Source organism: Limanda limanda, chromosome 5 (assembly GCF_963576545.1).
Source record: "Limanda limanda chromosome 5, fLimLim1.1, whole genome shotgun sequence".
NCBI classification, from domain to species: Eukaryota; Metazoa; Chordata; class Actinopteri; order Pleuronectiformes; family Pleuronectidae; genus Limanda; species Limanda limanda.
The window spans coordinates 24,934,504-24,960,494 of record NC_083640.1 but is presented as its reverse complement, the minus strand read 5'-3'; the positions used below and the strand labels follow the sequence as shown (position 1 = coordinate 24,960,494).

Sequence of the window (25,991 nt, the reverse complement as noted above, 5' to 3'; positions counted from 1 at the left end):
TTTCTTGACCTTCGTTCTCCGAGTTATTACACATACTTCAACTTTCTGAGAATTCCTATGAGTTTGAATCTGTTGATATTTGAAGAAATGCAAAGTTTTTATTCAAGACCACACCCACACATCAATTCAATAGTCTTCTGACTCCTTAGTGTCTCTTAGACAGGTTGTGTTTGAAGTGTAGAACATTAATTGTAGTCATTTGTTGTTAATCATTGAAAAGAGCAGAATCCATGATTTCAACTTTCAAACCAAAACTGGAGCTTTAAAGTTGTGTTTCAGAAAGTTTAGTGTTTTGATCCCTGCATCTTCCAGATCAACTTGAATCATCTTAAAAGTCTCAAGAATAAACTCGTGTTGATGATGATAAACAGAAACTCACCTTGGAACAAAGTGAACAAACAGATGAGGCTGGAAAACAGGACAAGTTTCGGTTGATTTAAGGCATTAGAGTGTGACTGTGACTAGGTGAATTTGTATGTGTGTGTGTGTGTGTGTGTGTGTGTGTATGTGTGTGTGTGTGTGTGTGTGTGTGTGTGTGTGTGTGTGCAGCCTTGGGTGACCAACACCTCCAGACTTTCCACATTACGAAAAAACTTTGTTCCTCAAGTCCTGACAGAGAAGATACTGAGCCCATTAACAAAGGTAACACACTCTTTTACACACACAAACACACACTCTTTTACACACACAAACACACACACACACACACACACACACACACACACACACACACACACACACACACACACACACACACACACACACACACACACATATAGACAACTGCACAGAGAAATGCTGCTGTATGGACACATGCACATACCCAGGTTGCCAAATTGTGGGATTTTTTGAGTATATCACAGAGTGGAGGATTGCATGTGTGTGTGTGTCTGTGTGCGGGTGCATACATACACACCCTGGTTCACTGCGCTTCAGAGGAGGTACGTATGCACTCTGCTCATAAATAAAGACCATGCATTATTCATGGTTGCTCCTCCAGCTAATGCCCCTTAATGTGCCCAAACAGCCATAATGTACTCTGCTATCAAGGTGGCAGAGACCCCATCTCACACAGACACACACACACAGACACACACACACAGACACACACACACACACACACACACACACACACACACACACACACACACACACACACACACACACACACACACACAAACACACACACACACACACACACACACAGACACACACTCACACGTCAAACCGCTGCCCTGAGATTTGACACAACGTCTTTGTCGATGTCGCTCTCAGGCTCTAATCGTGCTCTCAAATTGTTCCATGTTCCTAATTTTCTTTTTTCAAAAAACCCCCATTTCATTTTTCACCCAAATTACCGGCGCTGTCTCGACATATTTCCGTCGAACTCTCCTCGATTTTGTCCCTAATTCTCTGCTGTCGCTGCTTCCATCTGTACCACTCCTCCCCCATAATGCTCCGTACTGTCTCTTTTTCTTTGTTTTGAAATGGGAAATATGCATCTGAGAACAGCTTGTGAAGATTCCTACTGTTCTTCCCCTCCTCATGGCCGGGGGGGCGGAGGAGGAGGAGGCGGGTGATAGCTCTCTGCACAATTAGGATTTTGTCTAAAAAAGAATTTGTAGCTGTGAAGCTCCAGCAGCGGAATATGAGAACGTAGCCTCCATCAGTTCGGTGGAAGCACAGAAAACAGTTTAGAGAACAGAAGACTGTGAAAAAGCATAAAATCAGTTGAAGGTGTGAAGCTTTATTGCGGCTGCTCTGCTTGTCTGCGTTTTATCGACAGTGCTTTATGCTCTAATCACTTTGTAATCGGTTTGCCTCGTTTACTGTCTGTGCTTTTAATTGCTGCGGCTGATTGTGATCCTACTTTGTTTTGGTCTGAGTGAAACACTCTAACTCTTCCGAAGTGTAAAATAACTCAAGTTTACACGTTTTTCTTTGCTGTGATAAACTATGAAAGCACGGGGCCTATTATTTTTACTATTATTCGCTCAGAAGACGCTCAGTCTGCTTTCTTCACTTCATTTTGATACTAATTAATTGATTAAAACATTCAGGGATAAAAACACAGCCCTGTAGCTTTATTTATTATTCATTTATGTATTGCACTTGTGTAGCCACACCCAACAGCAACGCAATATTCTACTACTCTTCCACTGATACATCGATTTTTTAGGAATATGAAACATTTCTGCAGGAAGCAAGGGAAAGGATTTTCAGACTTTTCTATTTTATTGATCTAAGCATGAGGTGAAAGTGCATTTAGAGCAATCACACTTTTACTAGTTTAACTGCTTGAAACGGGTTTACTGTGTCAGACCCATGGCTCAGTACAGTTGTACTTGGTTAATTAATCAATCATGGATGGGTTGTGGGTGTGACGATCAATGAACAGTGACATCTTCCCCTTTAAAGCCACATATGCAGAGCATGAAATTGGTCTGTACAGGTGTCGTCCTTTTTCGTATCGGTACGACTCTGTGGACACACCACACCATGTTGAAAAAATACAAGTGGAAGATGTTACGGAAAATGATAAACATAGGCGAACTTGTTTTTTTCCTTGGATGTAAGATAGGGCCCAAAAAGTCCAAACGTCCATAGTGTTCATTTTTGTGAAATTCGACTACAAACATTTCAAGGTCTGCAGTTTCTCGTTATCACGTAAGAAGCTGCTCTAAACAGTCATGCTCACTCTCCAACTCTCTTCAGAAAATCACGTAAAACACATTTTTCTTTGTCTTCCTTTCTCAGCATTTACTCGCATGACTGCTTCCTGTCTGATCTCTGTCAGTGAGTCATTTTACGTTATCGCTTCATTACCAGACGCGACACATCGACCTCTCACATGACCAGGATCGCTCACAGTTTGTGTTGAGACACACCGAACCCGCCCCCCTTATTCACACACACACACACACACACACACACACACACACACACACACACACACACACACACACACACACACACACACACACACACACAGACCAGACAATCACTCCATTCAGTCCTTCTCTCTCTCTGTCTGCTATGCTCAGATCTTTGTAAACACACTGAAGGTCAAAAACACAACATACACACACACACACACACACACACACACACACACACACACACACACACACACGCATACTGGTTTCCATGGTCTGCGGGCCTCGAACTTGTTGTCATCATCTGTGGGGACCACCCTTTCTAGAGGTATTTGAGGTATGAAAAAAATCAGGGGCACTAAAAAAAATTCTGTTAGTACATACACAACTTAAAATATCTAAATTTATGAAGTAGTATTTTGACTGTGCAAAATGGGGACCGAAGAAAAAACGGGTAGGTATGGCTGATGGGGACCTTATTTACATATCATTTGCATGACTCACACAACTTGTCATAAGACTGATGGGGACCTTGCTTCAATAACGCATTATTACATATATATATATATTACTACTGATACTGTAAGTCCTTCCATTATTACATTTGTTAGAGCAGTTTGTTTAGTCTAAACCAAAGAAGAAAAATCAATCTTGGCTCAGTTGTTGATAGATAATGTAGCGATATAACATGAGGCCTTTAAATGGTGATAGGGATGCAAAGCATCACTTTGCACAGAACATCTTGCTGTTAATGAACTCTGCCTTACAATGAAGCAGAATTTGATAGGACTATTAGTGTTATGCGGTTGAAGTGAATATTAACATATCAAACAGTGACATCTATCTACATCCGTACAAAGAATAAATCTTATTCAGTCAAATTTGTAAGATATTTTTAATTACAGCCAACTGCAGAGCAACAGCTTACTGCTATTCAATCACTTTCAAAATATTTGGTCGAATGAAAGACAAAATTCAAGTTATCTGAGTTTTAGGGAAAGACAGGATTTTTTGTAAACAAATAAAATCTCAAGTTTTACTGATCCTTCCTTTTAACATAACTCTTTTAGTAAAAAAATATATATATATATATATATTTTAGAATTTAAAATAACAAAAATGTTGGCTATTATTGGCACTTCAGAACAGAACAATGAAATACATTTTTTTTAAATGCCTTAGTCATAGTAAATATACATTTTCAGTAGACCAAGTTAGTATCTGCCATACCAGATAGGTGGTAATCTTCCTATTATTTACTAAATTTCCTCTTGTTGGCTGTAATGCGGTTATATATGTAGAATTTCACATTCTGCCAGCTCCGGTCATTAAGAGCTTCTGGTTCAGCTCTTATACACTTCTCACAGTCAAACTTTGCTGGAACAATACAAGATGTGATGAATCGATTCATGTGGCTTTCCACTGCCTCCACCTCTGTCTGCTTCCAGGGTGTTTTCTTCTTTTGGGCAGTTGTACCTTTAAGTGGTCAGAAAAACAAATTTGTAATGACAAAGTGTGTAAGAGTTATAATCCAAAGTTACAAGTTCTGTACAGTATAAACTAGCTTCTACAGTATAAGAAAACTAATTTATACAATTACATTGCCAAGAAAACACTGATTTGTGCATTCTGCCTGAAATGGTCAGTGGGAAAGAGGATTTTGATTCCATTTTCTTATAAGCTGTACATGCTGTGTTATATTAAAAAATAAACTGTTAATTCTGGTCACTGACATGGACTCACATTTACTGACATCAATTTCTCAAAATTGTCATGAAGACAATAATGTATTTATAAAATGTTGGATCTGTTGGATAAATAAACACAATGTACCCATTCACTCATTAATCTAACTAAATATGGATTTGTGAGTACCCAGGACAGGTGGTTGGTATAGGGGCTAGTTGTTGTTTGTATGTTTATACTATTAAAACTGTTACTGTTATGAGTCCTACTTTAAGCACCTAATAGACTATAGAATCAGCCTAAAAACCCTTTATCAGACTATTGCAGGCCTGAATATACAGATAAAACTAAATTAAATGGGTGCAGCAACAGTTATGCGGCAAAGTATTGGTGGCAACATCTTAAATGGGCAACACCGAAAACAGACTCTGATCTGGTCTTTTTTTTATGACTGCTATCTAACAAATTTGGCAATTTCTATATATTTCTAATATCCATGAAAGAAGCAAACATAATAAATACTGACATTAAAAAGACAAGAGGTACTACATGTCAAACGTTTACCTTTTGAGGAAGGCCTCATCGTACTGACTGGTTTTGGTTTATTGGGTGGTTGTGGCTGCATTTCATTCCTCTCAGTGGGAGGAAGTGACTCCTCTGCTGGTGGTGCTATAAAAGAAAAAAAAAAGAAGTAAAACTTTAACAACATTTTCCAGGGACAATTTTTAAATGACAAAAATATTAATTAACAGCTTTAACATGGTCGGGGATTTGAAGGTGTGCTGTTTCTTTTTCTGTTCCCATATGGCTGCTATGACACATTTTAAAACATTTGGACATTTCTATAATTAAAACACTAACAATTCATATAAAGAAAGAAGCATACATAATCAATACTGACATACAAAAGATAAAAGAGAAGTGTCATGAGTTCACCTATTGAGGAAGGCCTCATTCTGCAGGATTCTGAAGGTACCTCATCACTTGATGAGTGTGGATTTTGTCTCTTGGGTGGTTGTGGCAGCATTTCATCCCTTTCGGTATGAGGAAATGTCTCCTCTGTATGTGGTTCTATGAAAAAACAAAAAAAGAATTTCACTTTAAAGACATATATGTACTACAGAATAATGATAATACAAAATTGAAAATTCAGTTTAATTAATAAAAGTGTATTCAACCATTCAAGTGTTGAATACACTTGTATTTAAACTACATATTATTAAAAAGATGTATAAATAATGTTTGTTAATTTTTATTTTCGATTGATTTCGAGATAAATGTGCGTGTCAATGGGTGAATGACAAAGCTGTACTGTAAAGCACTTAGTGGTCTTCAATTATATCACACAAACATCAGTGTAACCATGCGAAATGAATAAATGATAAACAAAAACAAACAAAAAAGTGAAATAAAATAACATACCATTTGGATCTATTCCAATTTCATCCAACCCTTTAGGCGGTCGTGGCACGAGTTTTCCCTTTCCGTACTCCATAACTGCTGCATTGTGAGCAAAGTTTCCTCTGTTGCCAATATAATCCAGGTGTCTTTTTTTCTCTTTGGAACCTTTTGGAAAGCTTAGAGCTTTAGCCACATCTGATTTATCTTCATGTGCACGCTCTAGATGCCTTGCAATTTTTGAAATAGGCTTACTGCAATACAAGCAATAATGTTTTTTGTCATACACACCCTTCCCACCTTTTTTTTTAAATGAACTGACAACGACGCTGTCGTTTATGGTCTGACTTGAACAGGGTTCTTCTACTGCTCTGGGGGCTTCAGGTGTAATGTTGTGACTGTCCAAAATCATGTTGTCTGGTGTTGTAGAATCGCAGACAGGGGGGCCTATTGAGCTATCCGGATCACTGTCACTTTTGGTACCTGGTACGTAGTCATCTGCACTATCTGATGACGAATCAAATAGCTCAGAATCTTCCAGATCTGTGTCTTTCATCTAAAAAAATTAATGAAAACATTATAAATATGTAGAGCTGTAATGGTTAGATTAGAAATTAGTCAGTAACCTAACAGAACCAAATTAAAATCAGTGTTGATGTATCAATTAAACCATCATCTCATTTGGCTGTTTTGCAAGTTTTGTTTCATAATTTGTTTATTTTAGCAGTTTATATTAATAATAAACAGGGTATTTTGACTGTTCTGAAAAAAATAAGATTATATCAACTTGCATCAACTTGAAAAAATTGATGTTCAACTTAAAGTGATTATTTTTTACAGACTACATTATATATATTGTTAAATTATAATCCACTGAATTATTGGAAGTTATTTGTGAATGATGTCAACTCACAGTAAGTACTTACCAGAATACTTTTAGTCCGTCTTAGTTTTGGTACAAAAGTCTCAGTTTCATTTTCGAACTCTGTAATCTGTAAATAAAGGCACATGCACAATAAATAATATAGTAAAGTACATATAAGAATATTTGAGACCAAAGTTGTGTCTGCTCTGCTAAACTAAGTCTGAATTCACAATCTACAAAAAATACATTTCATACATTTTACACACAACATTATAGTTCATTGTGGGGACCAGTTTTATCTAACTTTTCAAAAGTTACAACTTGCACACTGTCAGAAGGTGTTTTGTGGGGACCTCGTGACTCCAAACTGTAGAGTGATAATTTATCAAGAAAGAAACAACTGTGAAGTTTGAAATCTACCATGAATATACCTCTAACACTAACCTTCAAGATGTATGACTTGAAATGTGATTGTATACCAATTTACATTACTTCTGACCAGTGAAGCTCTTTCTCGTTCACACAACTTAACACAGGCTTTGTGGGGACATTTTACACACAACATTATAGTTCATTGTGGGGACCAGTTTTATCTAACTTTTCAACAGTTACAACTTGCACACTGTCAGAAGGTGTCTTGTGGGGACCTCGTGACTCCAAAATGTAGAGTGATAATTTATCAAGAAAGAAAATACTGTGAGGTTTGAAATCTAGCATGAATATAGCTCTAACACTAACCTTCAAGATGTATGACTTGAAATGTCATTGTATACCAATTTACATTACTTCTGACCAGTGAAGCTCTTTCTCGTTCACACAACTTAACACAGGCTTTGTGGGGACATTTTACACACAACATTATAGTTCATTGTGGGGACCAGTTTAATCTTACTTTTCAAAAACAGTTTGTACTTGCACACTGTCAGAAGGTGTTTTGTGGGGACCTCGTGACTCCAAAATGTAGAGTGATAATTTATCAAGAAAGAAAATACTGTGAGGTTTGAAATCTAGCATGAATATAGCTCTAACACTAACCTTCAAGATGTATGACTTGAAATGTCATTGTATACCAATTTACAATACTTCTGACCAGTGAAGCTCTTTCTCGTTCACACAACTTAACACAGGCTTTGTGGGGACATTTTACACACAACACTAAAGTTCCTTGTGGGGACCAGTTTTATCTTACTTTTCAAAAACAGTTTGTACTTGCACACTCTCAGAAGGTGTTTTGTGGTTGCACACTGTCAGAAGGTGTCTTGTGGGGACCTCGTGACTCCAAAATGTAGAGTGATAATTTAACAAGAAAGAAAATACTTTGAGGTTTGAAATCTAGCATGAATATAGCTCTAACACTAACCTCCAATATGTATGACTTGAAATGTCATTGTATACCAATTTACAATACTTCTGACCAGTGAAGCTCTTTCTCGTTCACACAACTTAACACAGGCTTTGTGGGGACATTTTACACACAACATTATAGTTCATTGTGGGGACCAGTTTTACCTAATTGTTCACACACAGTTTCTACACGAACTCTGAACATAGAGTGACAAAATAATGAAAAAATAGTGATGGACATGAACTTACCTCTTCAGGTGTGGTCTTTGGCGCAAAGGCACCATCTATCAGACTCTCTGAGTGGACAGGATCAGAGTCATCCTCCTCCATGGTGTCAACAGTGATGCTGGTCGTCTGTAACAACAAATTGTATGACTATTTCAAGAAATTTAAACATAAGAGACTAATGGTTCATTCAATGTATATAATACATTGACATTCAAAAAGACTGACCATTGAGATTTTACCTCTAAAATGAGAAACACCCTGTTATTAACATAAAACAAACTCCAGAGAAAAGAAGCTTGAATTAATTTTCAACTATTTCTTCCTGCCCAGCCAAGCTCTATCTCGTTCACACAATTTAAATAAAACAGGCTTTGTGGGGACATTTTACACACAACATTATAGTTCATTGTGGGGACCAGTTTTATCTAACTTTTGAAAAACAGTTTTTACTTGCACACTCTCAGAAAGTGTTTTGTGGTTGCACACTGTCAGAAGGTGTGTTGTGGGGACCTCGTGACTCCAAAATGTAGAGTGATAATTTAACAAGAAAGAAAATACTGTGAGGTTTGAAATCTAGCATGAATATAGCTCTAACACGAACCTTCAAGATGTATGACTTGAAATGTCATTGTATACCAATTTACATTACTTCTGACCAGTGAAGCTCTTTCTCGTTCACACAACTTAACACAGGCTTTGTGGGGACATTTTACACACAACATTAAAGTTCATTGTGGGGACCAGTTTTGTCTAACTTTTCAAAAACAGTTTTTACTTGCACACTCTCAGAAGGTGTTTTGTGGTTACACACTGTCAGAAGGTGTCTTGTGGGGACCTCGTGACTCCAAAATGTAGAGTGATAATTTATCAAGAAAGAAAATACTGTGAGGTTTGAAATCTAGCATGAATATAGCTCTAACACTAACCTTCAAGATGTATGACTTGAAATGTCATTGTATACCAAATTACATTACTTCTGAGCAGTGAAGCTCTTTCTCGTTCACACAACTTAACACAGGCTTTGTGGGGACATTTTACACACAACATTATAGTTCATTGTGGGGACCAGTTTTATCTAACTTTTCAAAAACAGTATGTACTTGCACACTGTCAGAAGGTGTTTTGTGGGGACCTCGTGACTCCAAAATGTAGAGTGATAATTTAACAAGAAAGAAAATACTGTGAGGTTTGAAATCTAGCATGAATATAGCTCTAACACCAACCTTCAAGATGTATGACTTGAAATGTCATTGTATACCAATTTACATTACTTCTGACCAGTGAAGCTCTTTCTCATTCACACAACTTAACACAGGCTTTGTGGGGACATTTTACACACAACATTAAAGTTCATTGTGGGGTCCAGTTTTATCTAACTTTTCAAAAACAGTTTTTACTTGCACACTCTCAGAAGGTGTTTTGTGGTTACACACTGTCAGAAGGTGTCTTGTGGGGACCTCGTGACTCCAAAATGTAGAGTGATAATTTAACAAGAAAGAAAATACTGTGAGGTTTGAAATCTAGCATGAATATAGCTCTAACACTAACCTTCAAGATGTATGACTTGAAATGTCATTGTATACCAAATTACATTACTTCTGAGCAGTGAAGCTCTTTCTCGTTCACACAACTTAACACAGGCTTTGTGGGGACATTTTACACACAACATTATAGTTCATTGTGGGGACCAGTTTTATCTAACTTTTCAAAAACAGTATGTACTTGCACACTGTCAGAAGGTGTTTTGTGGGGACCTCGTGACTCCAAAATGTAGAGTGATAATTTAACAAGAAAGAAAATACTGTGAGGTTTGAAATCTAGCATGAATATAGCTCTAACACCAACCTTCAAGATGTATGACTTGAAATGTCATTGTATACCAATTTACATTACTTCTGACCAGTGAAGCTCTTTCTCGTTCACACAACTTAACACAGGCTTTGTGGGGACATTTTACACACAACATTAAAGTTCATTGTGGGGTCCAGTTTTATCTAACTTTTCAAAAACAGTTTTTACTTGCACACTCTCAGAAGGTGTTTTGTGGTTACACACTGTCAGAAGGTGTCTTGTGGGGACCTCGTGACTCCAAAATGTAGAGTGATAATTTAACAAGAAAGAAAATACTGTGAGGTTTGAAATCTAGCATGAATATAGCTCTAACACCAACCTTCAAGATGTATGACTTGAAATGTCATTGTATACCAATTTACATTACTTCTGACCAGTGAAGCTCTTTCTTGTTCACACAACTTAACACAGGCTTTGTGGGGACATTTTACACACAACATTAAAGTTCATTGTGGGGACCAGTTTTGTCTAACTTTTCAAAAACAGTTTTTACTTGCACTCTCTCAGAAGGTGTTTTGTGGTTACACACTGTCAGAAGGTGTCTTGTGGGGACCTCGTGACTCCAAAATGTAGAGTGATAATTTAACAAGAAAGAAAATACTGTGAGGTTTGAAATCTAGCATGAATATAGCTCTAACACTAACCTTCAAGATGTATGACTTGAAATGTCATTGTATACCAATTTACAATACTTCTGACCAGTGAAGCTCTTTCTCGTTCACACAACTTAACACAGGCTTTGTGGGGACATTTTACACACAACATTATAGTTCATTGTGGGGACCAGTTTTACCTAATTGTTCACACACAGTTTGTACTTGCACACTGTCAGAAGGTGTCTTGTGGGGACCTCGTGACTCCAAAATCTAGAGTGATAATTTAACAAGCAAGAAAATACTGTGAGGTTTGAAATCTAGCATGAATATAGCTCCAACACCAACCTTCAAGATGTATGACTTGAAATGTCATTGTATACCAATTTACAATACTTCTGACCAGTGAAGCTCTTTCTCGTTCACACAACTTAACACAGGCTTTGTGGGGACATTTTACACACAACATTATAGTTCATTGTGGGGACCAGTTTTACCTAATTTTTCACACACAGTTTGTACTTGCACACTGTCAGAAGGTGTCTTGTGGGGACCTCGTGACTCCAAAATGTAGAGTGATAATTTAACAAGAAAGAAAATACTTTGAGGTTTGAAATCTAGCATGAATATAGCTCTAACACCAACCTTCAAGATGTATGACTTGAAATGTCATTGTATACCAATTTACAATACTTCTGACCAGTGAAGCTCTTTCTCGTTCACACAACTTAACACAGGCTTTGTGGGGACATTTTACACACAACATTAAAGTTCATTGTGGGGACCAGTTTTGTCTAACTTTTCAAAAACAGTTTTTACTTGCACACTCTCAGAAGGTGTTTTGTGGTTACACACTGTCAGAAGGTGTCTTGTGGGGACCTCGTGACTCCAAAATGTAGAGTGATTATTTATCAAGAAAGAAAATACTGTGAGGTTTGAAATCTAGCATGAATATAGCTCTAACACTAACCTTCAAGATGTATGACTTGAAATGTCATTGTATACCAAATTACATTACTTCTGAGCAGTGAAGCTCTTTCTCGTTCACACAACTTAACACAGGCTTTGTGGGGACATTTTACACACAACATTATAGTTCATTGTGGGGACCAGTTTTACCTAATTGTTCACACACAGTTTCTACACGAACTCTGAACATAGAGTGACAAAATAATGAAAAAATAGTGATGGACGTGAACTTACCTCTTCAGGTGTGGTCTTTGGCGCAAAGGCACCATCTATCAGACTCTCTGAGTGGACAGGATCAGAGTCATCCTCCTCCATGGTGTCAACAGTGATGCTGGTCGTCTGTAACAACAAATTGTATGACTATTTCAAGAAATTTAAACATAAGAGACTAATGGTTCATTCAATGTATATAATACATTGACATTCAAAAAGACTGACCATTGAGATTTTACCTCTAAAATGAGAAACACCCTGTTATTAACATAAAACAAACTCCAGAGAAGAGAAGCTTGAATTAATTTTCAACTATTTCTTCCTGTCCAGCCAAGCTCTATCTCGTTCACACAATTTAAATAAAACAGGCTTTGTGGGGACATTTTACACACAACATTATAGTTCATTGTGGGGACCAGTTTTATCTAACTTTTCAAAAACAGTATGTACTTGCACACTGTCAGAAGGTGTTTTGTGGGGACCTCGTGACTCCAAAATGTAGAGTGATAATTTATCAAGAAAGAAAATACTGTGAGGTTTGAAATCTAGCATGAATATAGCTCTAACACTAACCTTCAAGATGTATGACTTGAAATGTCATTGTATACCAATTTACATTACTTCTGACCAGTGAAGCTCTTTCTCGTTCACACAACTTAACACAGGCTTTGTGGGGACATTTTACACACAACATTAAAGTTCATTGTGGGGACCAGTTTTATCTAACTTTTCAAAAACAGTTTTTACTTGCACACTCTCAGAAGGTGTTTTGTGGTTACACACTGTCAGAAGGTGTCTTGTGGGGACCTTGTGACTCCAAAATGTAGAGTGATAATTTAACAAGAAAGAAAATACTGTGAGGTTTGAAATCTAGCATGAATATAGCTCTAACACTAACCTTCAAGATGTATGACTTGAAATGTCATTGTATACCAATTTACAATACTTCTGACCTGTGAAGCTCTTTCTTGTTCACACAACTTAACACATGCTTTGTGGGGACATTTTACACATAACATTATACTTCATTGTGGGGACCAGTTTTATCTAACTTTTCAAAAACAGTATGTACTTGCACACTGTCAGAAGGTGTTTTGTGGGGACCTCGTGACTCCAAAATGTAGAGTGATAATTTATCAAGAAAGAAAATACTGTGAGGTTTGAAATCTAGCATGAATATAGCTCTAACACTAACCTTCAAGATGTATGACTTGAAATGTCATTGTATACCAATTTACATTACTTCTGACCAGTGAAGCTCTTTCTCGTTCACACAACTTAACACAGGCTTTGTGGGGACATTTTACACACAACATTATAGTTCATTGTGGGGACCAGTTTTATCTTACTTTTCAAAAACAGTTTGTACTTGCACACTGTCAGAAGGTGTTTTGTGGGGACCTCGTGACTCCAAAATGTAGAGTGATAATTTATCAAGAAAGAAAATACTGTGAGGTTTGAAATCTAGCATGAATATAGCTCTAACACTAACCTTCAAGATGTATGACTTGAAATGTCATTGTATACCAATTTACAATACTTCTGACCAGTGAAGCTCTTTCTCGTTTACACAACTTAACACAGGCTTTGTGGGGACATTTTACACACTACATTAAAGTTCATTGTGGGGACCAGTTTCATCTAACTTTTCAAAAACAGTTTTTACTTGCACACTCTCAGAAGGTGTTTTGTGGTTACACACTGTCAGAAGGTGTCTTGTGGGGACCTCGTGACTCCAAAATGTAGAGTGATAATTTATCAAGAAAGAAAACACTGTGAGGTTTGAAATCTAGCATGAATATAGCTCTAACACTAACCTTCAAGATGTATGACTTGAAATGTCATTGTATACCAATTTACAATACTTCTGACCAGTGAAGCTCTTTCTCGTTCACACAACTTAACACAGGCTTTGTGGGGACATTTTACACACAACACTAAAGTTCCTTGTGGGGACCAGTTTTATCTTACTTTTCAAAAACAGTTTGTACTTGCACACTCTCAGAAGGTGTTTTGTGGTTGCACACTGTCAGAAGGTGTCTTGTGGGGACCTCGTGACTCCAAAATGTAGAGTGATAATTTAACAAGAAAGAAAATACTTTGAGGTTTGAAATCTAGCATGAATATAGCTCTAACACTAACCTCCAATATGTATGACTTGAAATGTCATTGTATACCAATTTACAATACTTCTGACCAGTGAAGCTCTTTCTCGTTCACACAACTTAACACAGGCTTTGTGGGGACATTTTACACACAACATTATAGTTCATTGTGGGGACCAGTTTTACCTAATTGTTCACACACAGTTTCTACACGAACTCTGAACATAGAGTGACAAAATAATGAAAAAATAGTGATGGACATGAACTTACCTCTTCAGGTGTGGTCTTTGGCGCAAAGGCACCATCTATCAGACTCTCTGAGTGGACAGGATCAGAGTCATCCTCCTCCATGGTGTCAACAGTGATGCTGGTCGTCTGTAACAACAAATTGTATGACTATTTCAAGAAATTTAAACATAAGAGACTAATGGTTCATTCAATGTATATAATACATTGACATTCAAAAAGACTGACCATTGAGATTTTACCTCTAAAATGAGAAACACCCTGTTATTAACATAAAACAAACTCCAGAGAAAAGAAGCTTGAATTAATTTTCAACTATTTCTTCCTGCCCAGCCAAGCTCTATCTCGTTCACACAATTTAAATAAAACAGGCTTTGTGGGGACATTTTACACACAACATTATAGTTCATTGTGGGGACCAGTTTTATCTAACTTTTGAAAAACAGTTTTTACTTGCACACTCTCAGAAAGTGTTTTGTGGTTGCACACTGTCAGAAGGTGTGTTGTGGGGACCTCGTGACTCCAAAATGTAGAGTGATAATTTAACAAGAAAGAAAATACTGTGAGGTTTGAAATCTAGCATGAATATAGCTCTAACACGAACCTTCAAGATGTATGACTTGAAATGTCATTGTATACCAATTTACATTACTTCTGACCAGTGAAGCTCTTTCTCGTTCACACAACTTAACACAGGCTTTGTGGGGACATTTTACACACAACATTAAAGTTCATTGTGGGGACCAGTTTTGTCTAACTTTTCAAAAACAGTTTTTACTTGCACACTCTCAGAAGGTGTTTTGTGGTTACACACTGTCAGAAGGTGTCTTGTGGGGACCTCGTGACTCCAAAATGTAGAGTGATAATTTATCAAGAAAGAAAATACTGTGAGGTTTGAAATCTAGCATGAATATAGCTCTAACACTAACCTTCAAGATGTATGACTTGAAATGTCATTGTATACCAAATTACATTACTTCTGAGCAGTGAAGCTCTTTCTCGTTCACACAACTTAACACAGGCTTTGTGGGGACATTTTACACACAACATTATAGTTCATTGTGGGGACCAGTTTTATCTAACTTTTCAAAAACAGTATGTACTTGCACACTGTCAGAAGGTGTTTTGTGGGGACCTCGTGACTCCAAAATGTAGAGTGATAATTTAACAAGAAAGAAAATACTGTGAGGTTTGAAATCTAGCATGAATATAGCTCTAACACCAACCTTCAAGATGTATGACTTGAAATGTCATTGTATACCAATTTACATTACTTCTGACCAGTGAAGCTCTTTCTCATTCACACAACTTAACACAGGCTTTGTGGGGACATTTTACACACAACATTAAAGTTCATTGTGGGGTCCAGTTTTATCTAACTTTTCAAAAACAGTTTTTACTTGCACACTCTCAGAAGGTGTTTTGTGGTTACACACTGTCAGAAGGTGTCTTGTGGGGACCTCGTGACTCCAAAATGTAGAGTGATAATTTAACAAGAAAGAAAATACTGTGAGGTTTGAAATCTAGCATGAATATAGCTCTAACACTAACCTTCAAGATGTATGACTTGAAATGTCATTGTATACCAAATTACATTACTTCTGAGCAGTGAAGCTCTTTCTCGTTCACACAACTTAACACAGGCTTTGTGGGGACATTTTACACACAACATTATAGTTCATTGTGGGGACCAGTTTTATCTAACTTTTCAAAAACAGTATGTACTTGCACACTGTCAGAAGGTGTTTTGTGGGGACCTCGTGACTCCAAAATGTAGAGTGATAATTTAACAAGAAAGAAAATACTGTGAGGTTTGAAATCTAGCATGAATATAGCTCTAACACCAACCTTCAAGATGTATGACTTGAAATGTCATTGTATACCAATTTACATTACTTCTGACCAGTGAAGCTCTTTCTCGTTCACACAACTTAACACAGGCTTTGTGGGGACATTTTACACACAACATTAAAGTTCATTGTGGGGTCCAGTTTTATCTAACTTTTCAAAAACAGTTTTTACTTGCACACTCTCAGAAGGTGTTTTGTGGTTACACACTGTCAGAAGGTGTCTTGTGGGGACCTCGTGACTCCAAAATGTAGAGTGATAATTTAACAAGAAAGAAAATACTGTGAGGTTTGAAATCTAGCATGAATATAGCTCTAACACCAACCTTCAAGATGTATGACTTGAAATGTCATTGTATACCAATTTACATTACTTCTGACCAGTGAAGCTCTTTCTTGTTCACACAACTTAACACAGGCTTTGTGGGGACATTTTACACACAACATTAAAGTTCATTGTGGGGACCAGTTTTGTCTAACTTTTCAAAAACAGTTTTTACTTGCACTCTCTCAGAAGGTGTTTTGTGGTTACACACTGTCAGAAGGTGTCTTGTGGGGACCTCGTGACTCCAAAATGTAGAGTGATAATTTAACAAGAAAGAAAATACTGTGAGGTTTGAAATCTAGCATGAATATAGCTCTAACACTAACCTTCAAGATGTATGACTTGAAATGTCATTGTATACCAATTTACAATACTTCTGACCAGTGAAGCTCTTTCTCGTTCACACAACTTAACACAGGCTTTGTGGGGACATTTTACACACAACATTATAGTTCATTGTGGGGACCAGTTTTACCTAATTGTTCACACACAGTTTGTACTTGCACACTGTCAGAAGGTGTCTTGTGGGGACCTCGTGACTCCAAAATCTAGAGTGATAATTTAACAAGCAAGAAAATACTGTGAGGTTTGAAATCTAGCATGAATATAGCTCCAACACCAACCTTCAAGATGTATGACTTGAAATGTCATTGTATACCAATTTACAATACTTCTGACCAGTGAAGCTCTTTCTCGTTCACACAACTTAACACAGGCTTTGTGGGGACATTTTACACACAACATTATAGTTCATTGTGGGGACCAGTTTTACCTAATTTTTCACACACAGTTTGTACTTGCACACTGTCAGAAGGTGTCTTGTGGGGACCTCGTGACTCCAAAATGTAGAGTGATAATTTAACAAGAAAGAAAATACTTTGAGGTTTGAAATCTAGCATGAATATAGCTCTAACACCAACCTTCAAGATGTATGACTTGAAATGTCATTGTATACCAATTTACAATACTTCTGACCAGTGAAGCTCTTTCTCGTTCACACAACTTAACACAGGCTTTGTGGGGACATTTTACACACAACATTAAAGTTCATTGTGGGGACCAGTTTTGTCTAACTTTTCAAAAACAGTTTTTACTTGCACACTCTCAGAAGGTGTTTTGTGGTTACACACTGTCAGAAGGTGTCTTGTGGGGACCTCGTGACTCCAAAATGTAGAGTGATTATTTATCAAGAAAGAAAATACTGTGAGGTTTGAAATCTAGCATGAATATAGCTCTAACACTAACCTTCAAGATGTATGACTTGAAATGTCATTGTATACCAAATTACATTACTTCTGAGCAGTGAAGCTCTTTCTCGTTCACACAACTTAACACAGGCTTTGTGGGGACATTTTACACACAACATTATAGTTCATTGTGGGGACCAGTTTTACCTAATTGTTCACACACAGTTTCTACACGAACTCTGAACATAGAGTGACAAAATAATGAAAAAATAGTGATGGACGTGAACTTACCTCTTCAGGTGTGGTCTTTGGCGCAAAGGCACCATCTATCAGACTCTCTGAGTGGACAGGATCAGAGTCATCCTCCTCCATGGTGTCAACAGTGATGCTGGTCGTCTGTAACAACAAATTGTATGACTATTTCAAGAAATTTAAACATAAGAGACTAATGGTTCATTCAATGTATATAATACATTGACATTCAAAAAGACTGACCATTGAGATTTTACCTCTAAAATGAGAAACACCCTGTTATTAACATAAAACAAACTCCAGAGAAGAGAAGCTTGAATTAATTTTCAACTATTTCTTCCTGTCCAGCCAAGCTCTATCTCGTTCACACAATTTAAATAAAACAGGCTTTGTGGGGACATTTTACACACAACATTATAGTTCATTGTGGGGACCAGTTTTATCTAACTTTTCAAAAACAGTATGTACTTGCACACTGTCAGAAGGTGTTTTGTGGGGACCTCGTGACTCCAAAATGTAGAGTGATAATTTATCAAGAAAGAAAATACTGTGAGGTTTGAAATCTAGCATGAATATAGCTCTAACACTAACCTTCAAGATGTATGACTTGAAATGTCATTGTATACCAATTTACATTACTTCTGACCAGTGAAGCTCTTTCTCGTTCACACAACTTAACACAGGCTTTGTGGGGACATTTTACACACAACATTAAAGTTCATTGTGGGGACCAGTTTTATCTAACTTTTCAAAAACAGTTTTTACTTGCACACTCTCAGAAGGTGTTTTGTGGTTACACACTGTCAGAAGGTGTCTTGTGGGGACCTTGTGACTCCAAAATGTAGAGTGATAATTTAACAAGAAAGAAAATACTGTGAGGTTTGAAATCTAGCATGAATATAGCTCTAACACTAACCTTCAAGATGTATGACTTGAAATGTCATTGTATACCAATTTACAATACTTCTGACCTGTGAAGCTCTTTCTTGTTCACACAACTTAACACATGCTTTGTGGGGACATTTTACACATAACATTATACTTCATTGTGGGGACCAGTTTTATCTAACTTTTCAAAAACAGTATGTACTTGCACACTGTCAGAAGGTGTTTTGTGGGGACCTCGTGACTCCAAAATGTAGAGTGATAATTTATCAAGAAAGAAAATACTGTGAGGTTTGAAATCTAGCATGAATATAGCTCTAACACTAACCTTCAAGATGTATGACTTGAAATGTCATTGTATACCAATTTACATTACTTCTGACCAGTGAAGCTCTTTCTCGTTCACACAACTTAACACAGGCTTTGTGGGGACATTTTACACACAACATTATAGTTCATTGTGGGGACCAGTTTTATCTTACTTTTCAAAAACAGTTTGTACTTGCACACTGTCAGAAGGTGTTTTGTGGGGACCTCGTGACTCCAAAATGTAGAGTGATAATTTATCAAGAAAGAAAATACTGTGAGGTTTGAAATCTAGCATGAATATAGCTCTAACACTAACCTTCAAGATGTATGACTTGAAATGTCATTGTATACCAATTTACAATACTTCTGACCAGTGAAGCTCTTTCTCGTTTACACAACTTAACACAGGCTTTGTGGGGACATTTTACACACTACATTAAAGTTCATTGTGGGGACCAGTTTCATCTAACTTTTCAAAAACAGTTTTTACTTGCACACTCTCAGAAGGTGTTTTGTGGTTACACACTGTCAGAAGGTGTCTTGTGGGGACCTCGTGACTCCAAAATGTAGAGTGATAATTTATCAAGAAAGAAAACACTGTGAGGTTTGAAATCTAGCATGAATATAGCTCTAACACTAACCTTCAAGATGTATGACTTGAAATGTCATTGTATACCAATTTACATTACTTCTGACCATTGAAGCTCTTTCTCATTCACATAACTTAACACAGGCTTTGTGGGGACATTTTACACCCAACATTATAGTTCATTGTGGGGACCAGTTTAACCTAATTGTTCACACACAGTTTCTACACGAACTCTGAACATAGAGTAACAAAATAATGAAAAAATAGTGATGGACATGAACTTACCTCTTCAGGTGTGGTCTTTGGCGCAAAGGCACCATCTATCAGACTCTCTGAGTGGACAGGATCAGAGTCATCCTCCTCCATGGTGTCAACAGTGATGCTGGTCGTCTGTAAACAAAAGTAAAACGTTCCAAACATTAACTTCTATTATATTGTAATATTTCTATTCAGACAAAGTTTTCAGATTACATCCATGTCATAAGCGAGACTGAATACATTTAGAATATGACCCTGATTCTTTACCATATAAAGTAATAGCATTTCAATGCTTTGTACTTATGCCCGAACCCATTTCGCCCCTTCTCCCTAACCCTATCCCTTGTTTTACAGGGTTATCTTGCCCCTTGAAACAGTTATAAGGGGTAGTGGTTGAAATCTTCCCCATCAAATTGGGACAGCCCTTCAAGAGCCATTACATAATCAGTGGTCATCGCAAAAACCCGCCACGTCATCAGTAGTATTCGATTTAAACAGAAGCGACAAAAGGTTTTCCTGGAGATGTCATTGTAAAAACATTGTTGAGATCCTAAATTAACCAAAGCTATTGCTTGCAGTCACTAAAGTGACAAACCTATAATATCATAATCTCATCTATGCTAATGCAGGTGAATCAATGACATTTCCATTCATCCAATGGAAATTGAAAAGCTTGGACACGCTGCACTATTTCACATATAAATCAAAAGCACAGCTTCAGGCTGCTAGCAGAGGTCTGTAGACAACCCTGCTAGGATGAAGTGTTAAAAGAGGATCATTCAGTGCAGTAACATAATATCTATAATAATCTAAACTGACCTTCAATAGCTCCTTAAAACTTTTGTAAATCAGATTCCTGTTTGTAATTACATGTTCCTGTTATTTTCACTATAATTAGTGGTCACTCATGCATTGCAGCTTAAAATCCAAACAAGTTGTGTCAATCCTGGTATTTTTTGTATATGTATAGTGTACATGGTTATTGCAAATATGAATACAGCCAAATTAGTTCCACATATTTCTCATTCTACTAAAATGTTGTCATACTTGACTCATTGTATTTACTGTGTTTGCAACATACTTGTGTTCGCCATGGGCAGTCTTCACCTCCATAATCATAGGTGATTTCTTCTCCTTCTTTGATGTCATCCAGGGCAAATACACAAAGGTGGGGTACTCCATTAACATACATTTTTTTCATTTTCGAGTTAGGACGTCTGTGTTCATCATTAACTAGTCGCCCAATTGAGCCATCTTCTCTGGAGGCATCAACACTTGAGAAATTGGAAAAATTGGAAAAGGAAAAATACAAATGTCACAATATATCACGATAAAATCAGAGACCCACGTAGTAGAGCTTAGTATAGTATATGGAGTCTAGTTTAGGTATTCTTAAGTCTTACCACCATGTTTTCCCTCTCCACTTGAAGGCAAACATGAATGCAGCACATGAGGGGTGGTAAAGTTTTCTCCTTCTCTGTGATTCTGCATCACTTATCATATCCCCCCTATATTGTACAACAAAGTCTCCTTTACAAATTGTACCCTTTGCAAATACGCCACGTCCTGTAAACAATAAAAACATTTTCAATAAAGATCCATTAATTATATTTGTTAACAATGAGTTTATGCTGATATATAAAACAAAACAAACCAAAACTGACCAGCATTCTAGTCCATATTACATGTATTCTGGAGCTTTTCTTTAGATTTTAAATGATAATTATTTATTGATAATTTACAGCAGATACCACCTCACCTTTTACTGCATTAATATACTGGACCTCTAATTTGCAGATTTTGTCAGTCTGTGAAATAACATGTTGAATTGCATCCTGAAAGGGGCTGATGCATGGTGCCATTTCTGCAGGAAAAGATTAAAAAAAAATTGTTTACTTGCTTAGTAAGACTGGTGGTATTAAAAATTGCTGTTGTTGCCTCAATCCTCATGAGGGTTGTTTTTCTTGCAAAATTCAACTACAGAAACCTTCTCCTTTACTCTTTGTCATGAGTATAGTTTCTGCCTACAGGGTGATGCATACTCTTGTGCGTTGTTGCATAAACTTTACACACATACAAACATATGTACTGTATATCTGTCTTGTGCATGTGTGAAAGGTAAACTGGGTCAATACTGTAGCCAATTATTTGGATTTTACCTGCAGGTCATGCCTGAAAACAGCTTAAATGAGAAATGATAATGTCTGAATAATTGTGAAGGAGTATGGCTTTCACATATAAAGAAAACAGCAGGAGAATTCAGACAGGAGGACGTGCCTGGGTAGAGCAAGCCAGAGGCATGACATGATGTACACATTCAGTAGCAGAGAGCATAGTATTTTTGTTTACAGCACATCGAAGATGATGGCAAAATAATAGTCATTGTATTTTGTTTTGCATGTACACCAATGTTACAAGCATTTGGACATGTCCACATTATCCTGAATCCTCCTTCTATCATTTAATTCCAGATGTATGCCTCTGACCATGATGCTTTAATAACCTGCTCTGCCTCTTCCACATGAACGTGCCCATTGTTAAATAAGAAAAGTTTAAAGGGCCTGTTCATAACCAGCTTCCAAATAGAGGTTATCCAGAGCAGCCAGGTTACATTTCCTCTGCACATAAACTCCTTCACATATGCATCATGCTTGCAAGTAGTTAGAGAAACGCAGTAAAACATTTGAGGTCATACACTTAGCCTTTGTAGCTAATCAGAGCTATTAATCATGCTAGCTAGGTAATGGTAATTAATGTAATTTGAGGGTTCAACACTGCTTATACTTATTTAAGATACAACTGTGCTTACCTTATGTCTTACTTTTGCTCCTCTGCACAAGTTCTTATCTTCTTAGCTAGTTTCTCCAGCAAAAAGTCTTCTTTTACTGTTGATTGCTGAAAATGTCATCGCTGCTTTAATCATTACTAATGGGGACCAGGAAGTGGGTGGCACCCAACCATATTTGGAAGATGTGTGTGTGTGAAGCAGTGGGTGCAGTACTAGCTAGAAAAAGTAGGGACACTACTGAGCAATGCTCACACACTAACATTTACCAAAAAACATGTAATATGGGCCAATGCTTCAAACTTCACAGGCACCTTCAGAGTAGCTATAGTATTCATTTAAAAGGGTAATCCTCATGGGGACCGGCATTTTGGTCCCCACACCGCAACCGGTCCCCATGACGTGACTGTGTAAACAGTCACCGGTCCCCGCGGTGTGATGATTACCAGAACACGCACACACACACACACACACACACACACACACACACTGTCTATGCCTCCGCAGCCCCTCTGACCTGGATCTGCTCCGGTTGTTTCGTCTGTTTGAATTATCCCCCCCGCTCCACAGGAGGTCAGGGTTATTGGTGTTAGACATTGGGTTATTGTTATTAATTGTACAGTCCGATTTGTCGTGTGGGAGCGCGATGAGAAGTGGAGCTGCCTCAGTTTGGCCGTCGTGTGTTCACAGGTTGGATAAATCTCACTCTTTAGGAGCTTCAGTTTAGTAATGTTAAGATAATTAGAAGAGAACTAGAAGATGACGATTTTTGCACATTGACAATGACTCGAATAGACGGCACAAAAGACAAAAAACATTCACAAGGTCTGACTGCTCATATTTCGATGGGGCTTGTTTTAGAAAAGATATGATAAGGGAACAAACTGAACCCTGAACAAAAGTATTAAAGAATAGAGAACATGATGAGTTTCACTGTGTGGCTCAGGGGCTTAAACTTTGTGGCAGCTGCTTCAGGGCAGATTTCAGGACGGAGAAAGAAGAACTTCTACAACATCATTGTTCTATTCTCATACAGATGTATTTATCATATTATTTAATTTGACTAAGGTCCCATTTGTTTGTATACAGTCCGAGCTGTGCACAGTTTCTTCAGCAGGACTTGTTTCTCCTGCTTCTAGCTTCAAGTGGCTACATCCCATCGTTTTAAAGTCAAAAATAACTGAGCGATGGCTAACGAAGAATCCATCAATCCGTTATCTCTCCTTATCCTGTGAGGGTTGCTGGGCGAGAGACAGAGTAAACACTGGAACGGCCGCCAGCGTGTCACAGGGACAACACACAAAGACAACCAGTCATCGAATCAACTTAACCCCAATGAGCAGGAAGCCAGAGTATCTCTGCAAAAACAGGGAGAACTTCCCAACAGCCCTGTTCCACCTAAAGAGATTTATATTAATATTAAATAAATCAACAAATAATCGTCAGACTGGAAAGAGGAGAACGTTTTTCATCTACTGCTTCAATATGGGAGGTTTTCAACAACACGTTAGAAGGTTGAAAGTAAACCTTTGGAAAAAACCTTGGTCCGAAAAAATTAATAAAAGCTTGAAAGTGTGAAAGTTTATTTTGATTGGAACCAGGTGTAAAGAAAATTAATGTGCAAATGAATTCCATGAAAAATGAACGCGTCTAGTTTCCAAAGGCCGTTCGAATAAAGATTTTCAAACACATCGTTAAAAACTGTTGTGTTCTACGATGTGGGAAAAGTTTGGTTAGACTTAAAAGTTTGGTTAGCATGAACACAACGTTGAGGTTACCTCTTAGTTAGGAGAGTTTCGGTTGTCATGGTTACGATAGTTAGCGCTCAGTTAGGGTCAGAGAACGATGGTCAAACGAAACTGGAAACAAACACTGGTCTCCTGCATGTGCTAAAGTCCATGATTCAGACGACCCAGTCAAGTGACCCTCTGTGGACTCTGTTGGCTTCATGATAACCTCGCCTGATTTGTTTATCTTTCCTCTTGACAAACAACAGTCACCGTGACAACAGCTGCTCAACATAAACACATGTTTGGGTCGTTACGCTGCTTTTTCTTGACAAGACAAAATCAATCATCAACACTGGCTGCAGTTCGATGAGCTTGAATCTCCCCAAAACCTATGAAAGTTGTCTTTTGAGATTCTCAGGAAACCTTCAAACACTTTGCCTCACTCTCTGATGTGGTGTACAACACACACACACACACACACACACACAAAAATGCACACTCACACAAAAATACCTTCTGATCTTCATTTAAACAGATGAACGAGTGTTAAGTTCCCAAGCAAAAAACTACTCAACTACAACAACTAAAGTTTCCCCTCTGTATCTGTATTGACTCAAGTCTTCAAACAGGAGTGAGAGAGTAGATCAGCTGAACTCTGCTCACTCACACTGTGCAGGTACAGTCACCGTGCACCAGACTTTACTCTTCCTCACACAGGATGTACATGTTGCACTGTGTAAACATTAACTGTGTTTAGTTTCCTGCTGTAGAGTTTTCTCCCCGTCATTGTGATGTGGAGTCGAAGAAGATGAGCAGAGAAAGGATGAAGAGGCACTCACCTGATTGATGTTCTCCACAGAAACGTGTGTTTACTTCCTCTTCTTCCTTCTTTACTACTTCTCCTTCTATTGTCTTCTTCCTCTCGTCAGCTTGGCTTCAGCTTCCCAGGCGTCCTGAGGAGGTGTGTGCTCTGAGAGAGTGTGTGTCACGGTGTCTGTGAGTGAGTGTGTGTGGGGAGGTACAGTATGTGTGAGTGTGTGTGTGTGTGTGTGTGTGAGTGAGTGTGTGTGTGCAAGCTGGTAAGAGAGAGGCTCTGCTTTGTGCTGCCGACCTCGGTGAGAGTGTTGTTGGAACTGACTGAGTGACTGGGAGAGAGGGAGTCTGTGTGTGTGTGTGTGTGTGTGTGTGTGTGTGTGAACTAATCTCTCTCTCACTGTGTCACACACTCACACACACAAACACATCTCTGCCTCAGGGAAACACCCCTCTCCCTCACGCCCTCCTTTTTTTTCTCCGCTTCTTGTCTTTTTTATTTCTCCCCCATCAGATCTTTTTCTTTCCTTTCATCTGATCACCTCTAAGGAGTAAAACCGTTTCCACTCCTCCTCCCTCTCCTGCTCCATTCCTCCTGTTTTTAACCTCCTCTTTTGTCGTCTTTCCTCTCATATTC

The 25,991-nt window shown here is 37.8% G+C and overlaps 2 protein-coding genes and 1 long non-coding RNA gene across 3 annotated transcripts in view; all 3 read right to left on the bottom strand.

Annotated features, from left to right (window-relative positions):
- hs3st1l2 (heparan sulfate (glucosamine) 3-O-sulfotransferase 1-like 2) overlaps positions 1-25,717 on the bottom strand; it is a 40,375-nt gene extending 14,658 nt beyond the window's left edge. The window contains exon 1 of the mRNA XM_061070998.1: positions 25,381-25,717. The gene's annotated coding sequence lies outside the window, so the exon portion shown is untranslated. The remainder of the gene's footprint in view (positions 1-25,380) is intronic.
- LOC133002297 (uncharacterized) lies at positions 4,007-6,948 on the bottom strand. The gene is made up of 6 exons (XM_061072075.1): positions 6,887-6,948; positions 6,261-6,516; positions 5,985-6,128; positions 5,499-5,633; positions 5,127-5,231; positions 4,007-4,352 (listed from the first exon to the last, which is right to left on the bottom strand). The coding sequence occupies exons 2-6, from the start codon at positions 6,514-6,516 to the stop codon at positions 4,129-4,131; spliced, it is 864 nt and encodes a 287-aa protein (XP_060928058.1). The 5' UTR covers positions 6,887-6,948; the 3' UTR covers positions 4,007-4,128.
- Positions 20,060-23,198, bottom strand: LOC133002291 (uncharacterized). Its single transcript, XR_009678244.1, has 4 exons — positions 21,786-23,198; positions 21,430-21,592; positions 21,108-21,300; positions 20,060-20,158 (listed from the first exon to the last, which is right to left on the bottom strand). It is a non-coding gene; the product is annotated as an uncharacterized LOC133002291 (long non-coding RNA).
- Positions 25,718-25,991: the final 274 nt, after the last annotated feature.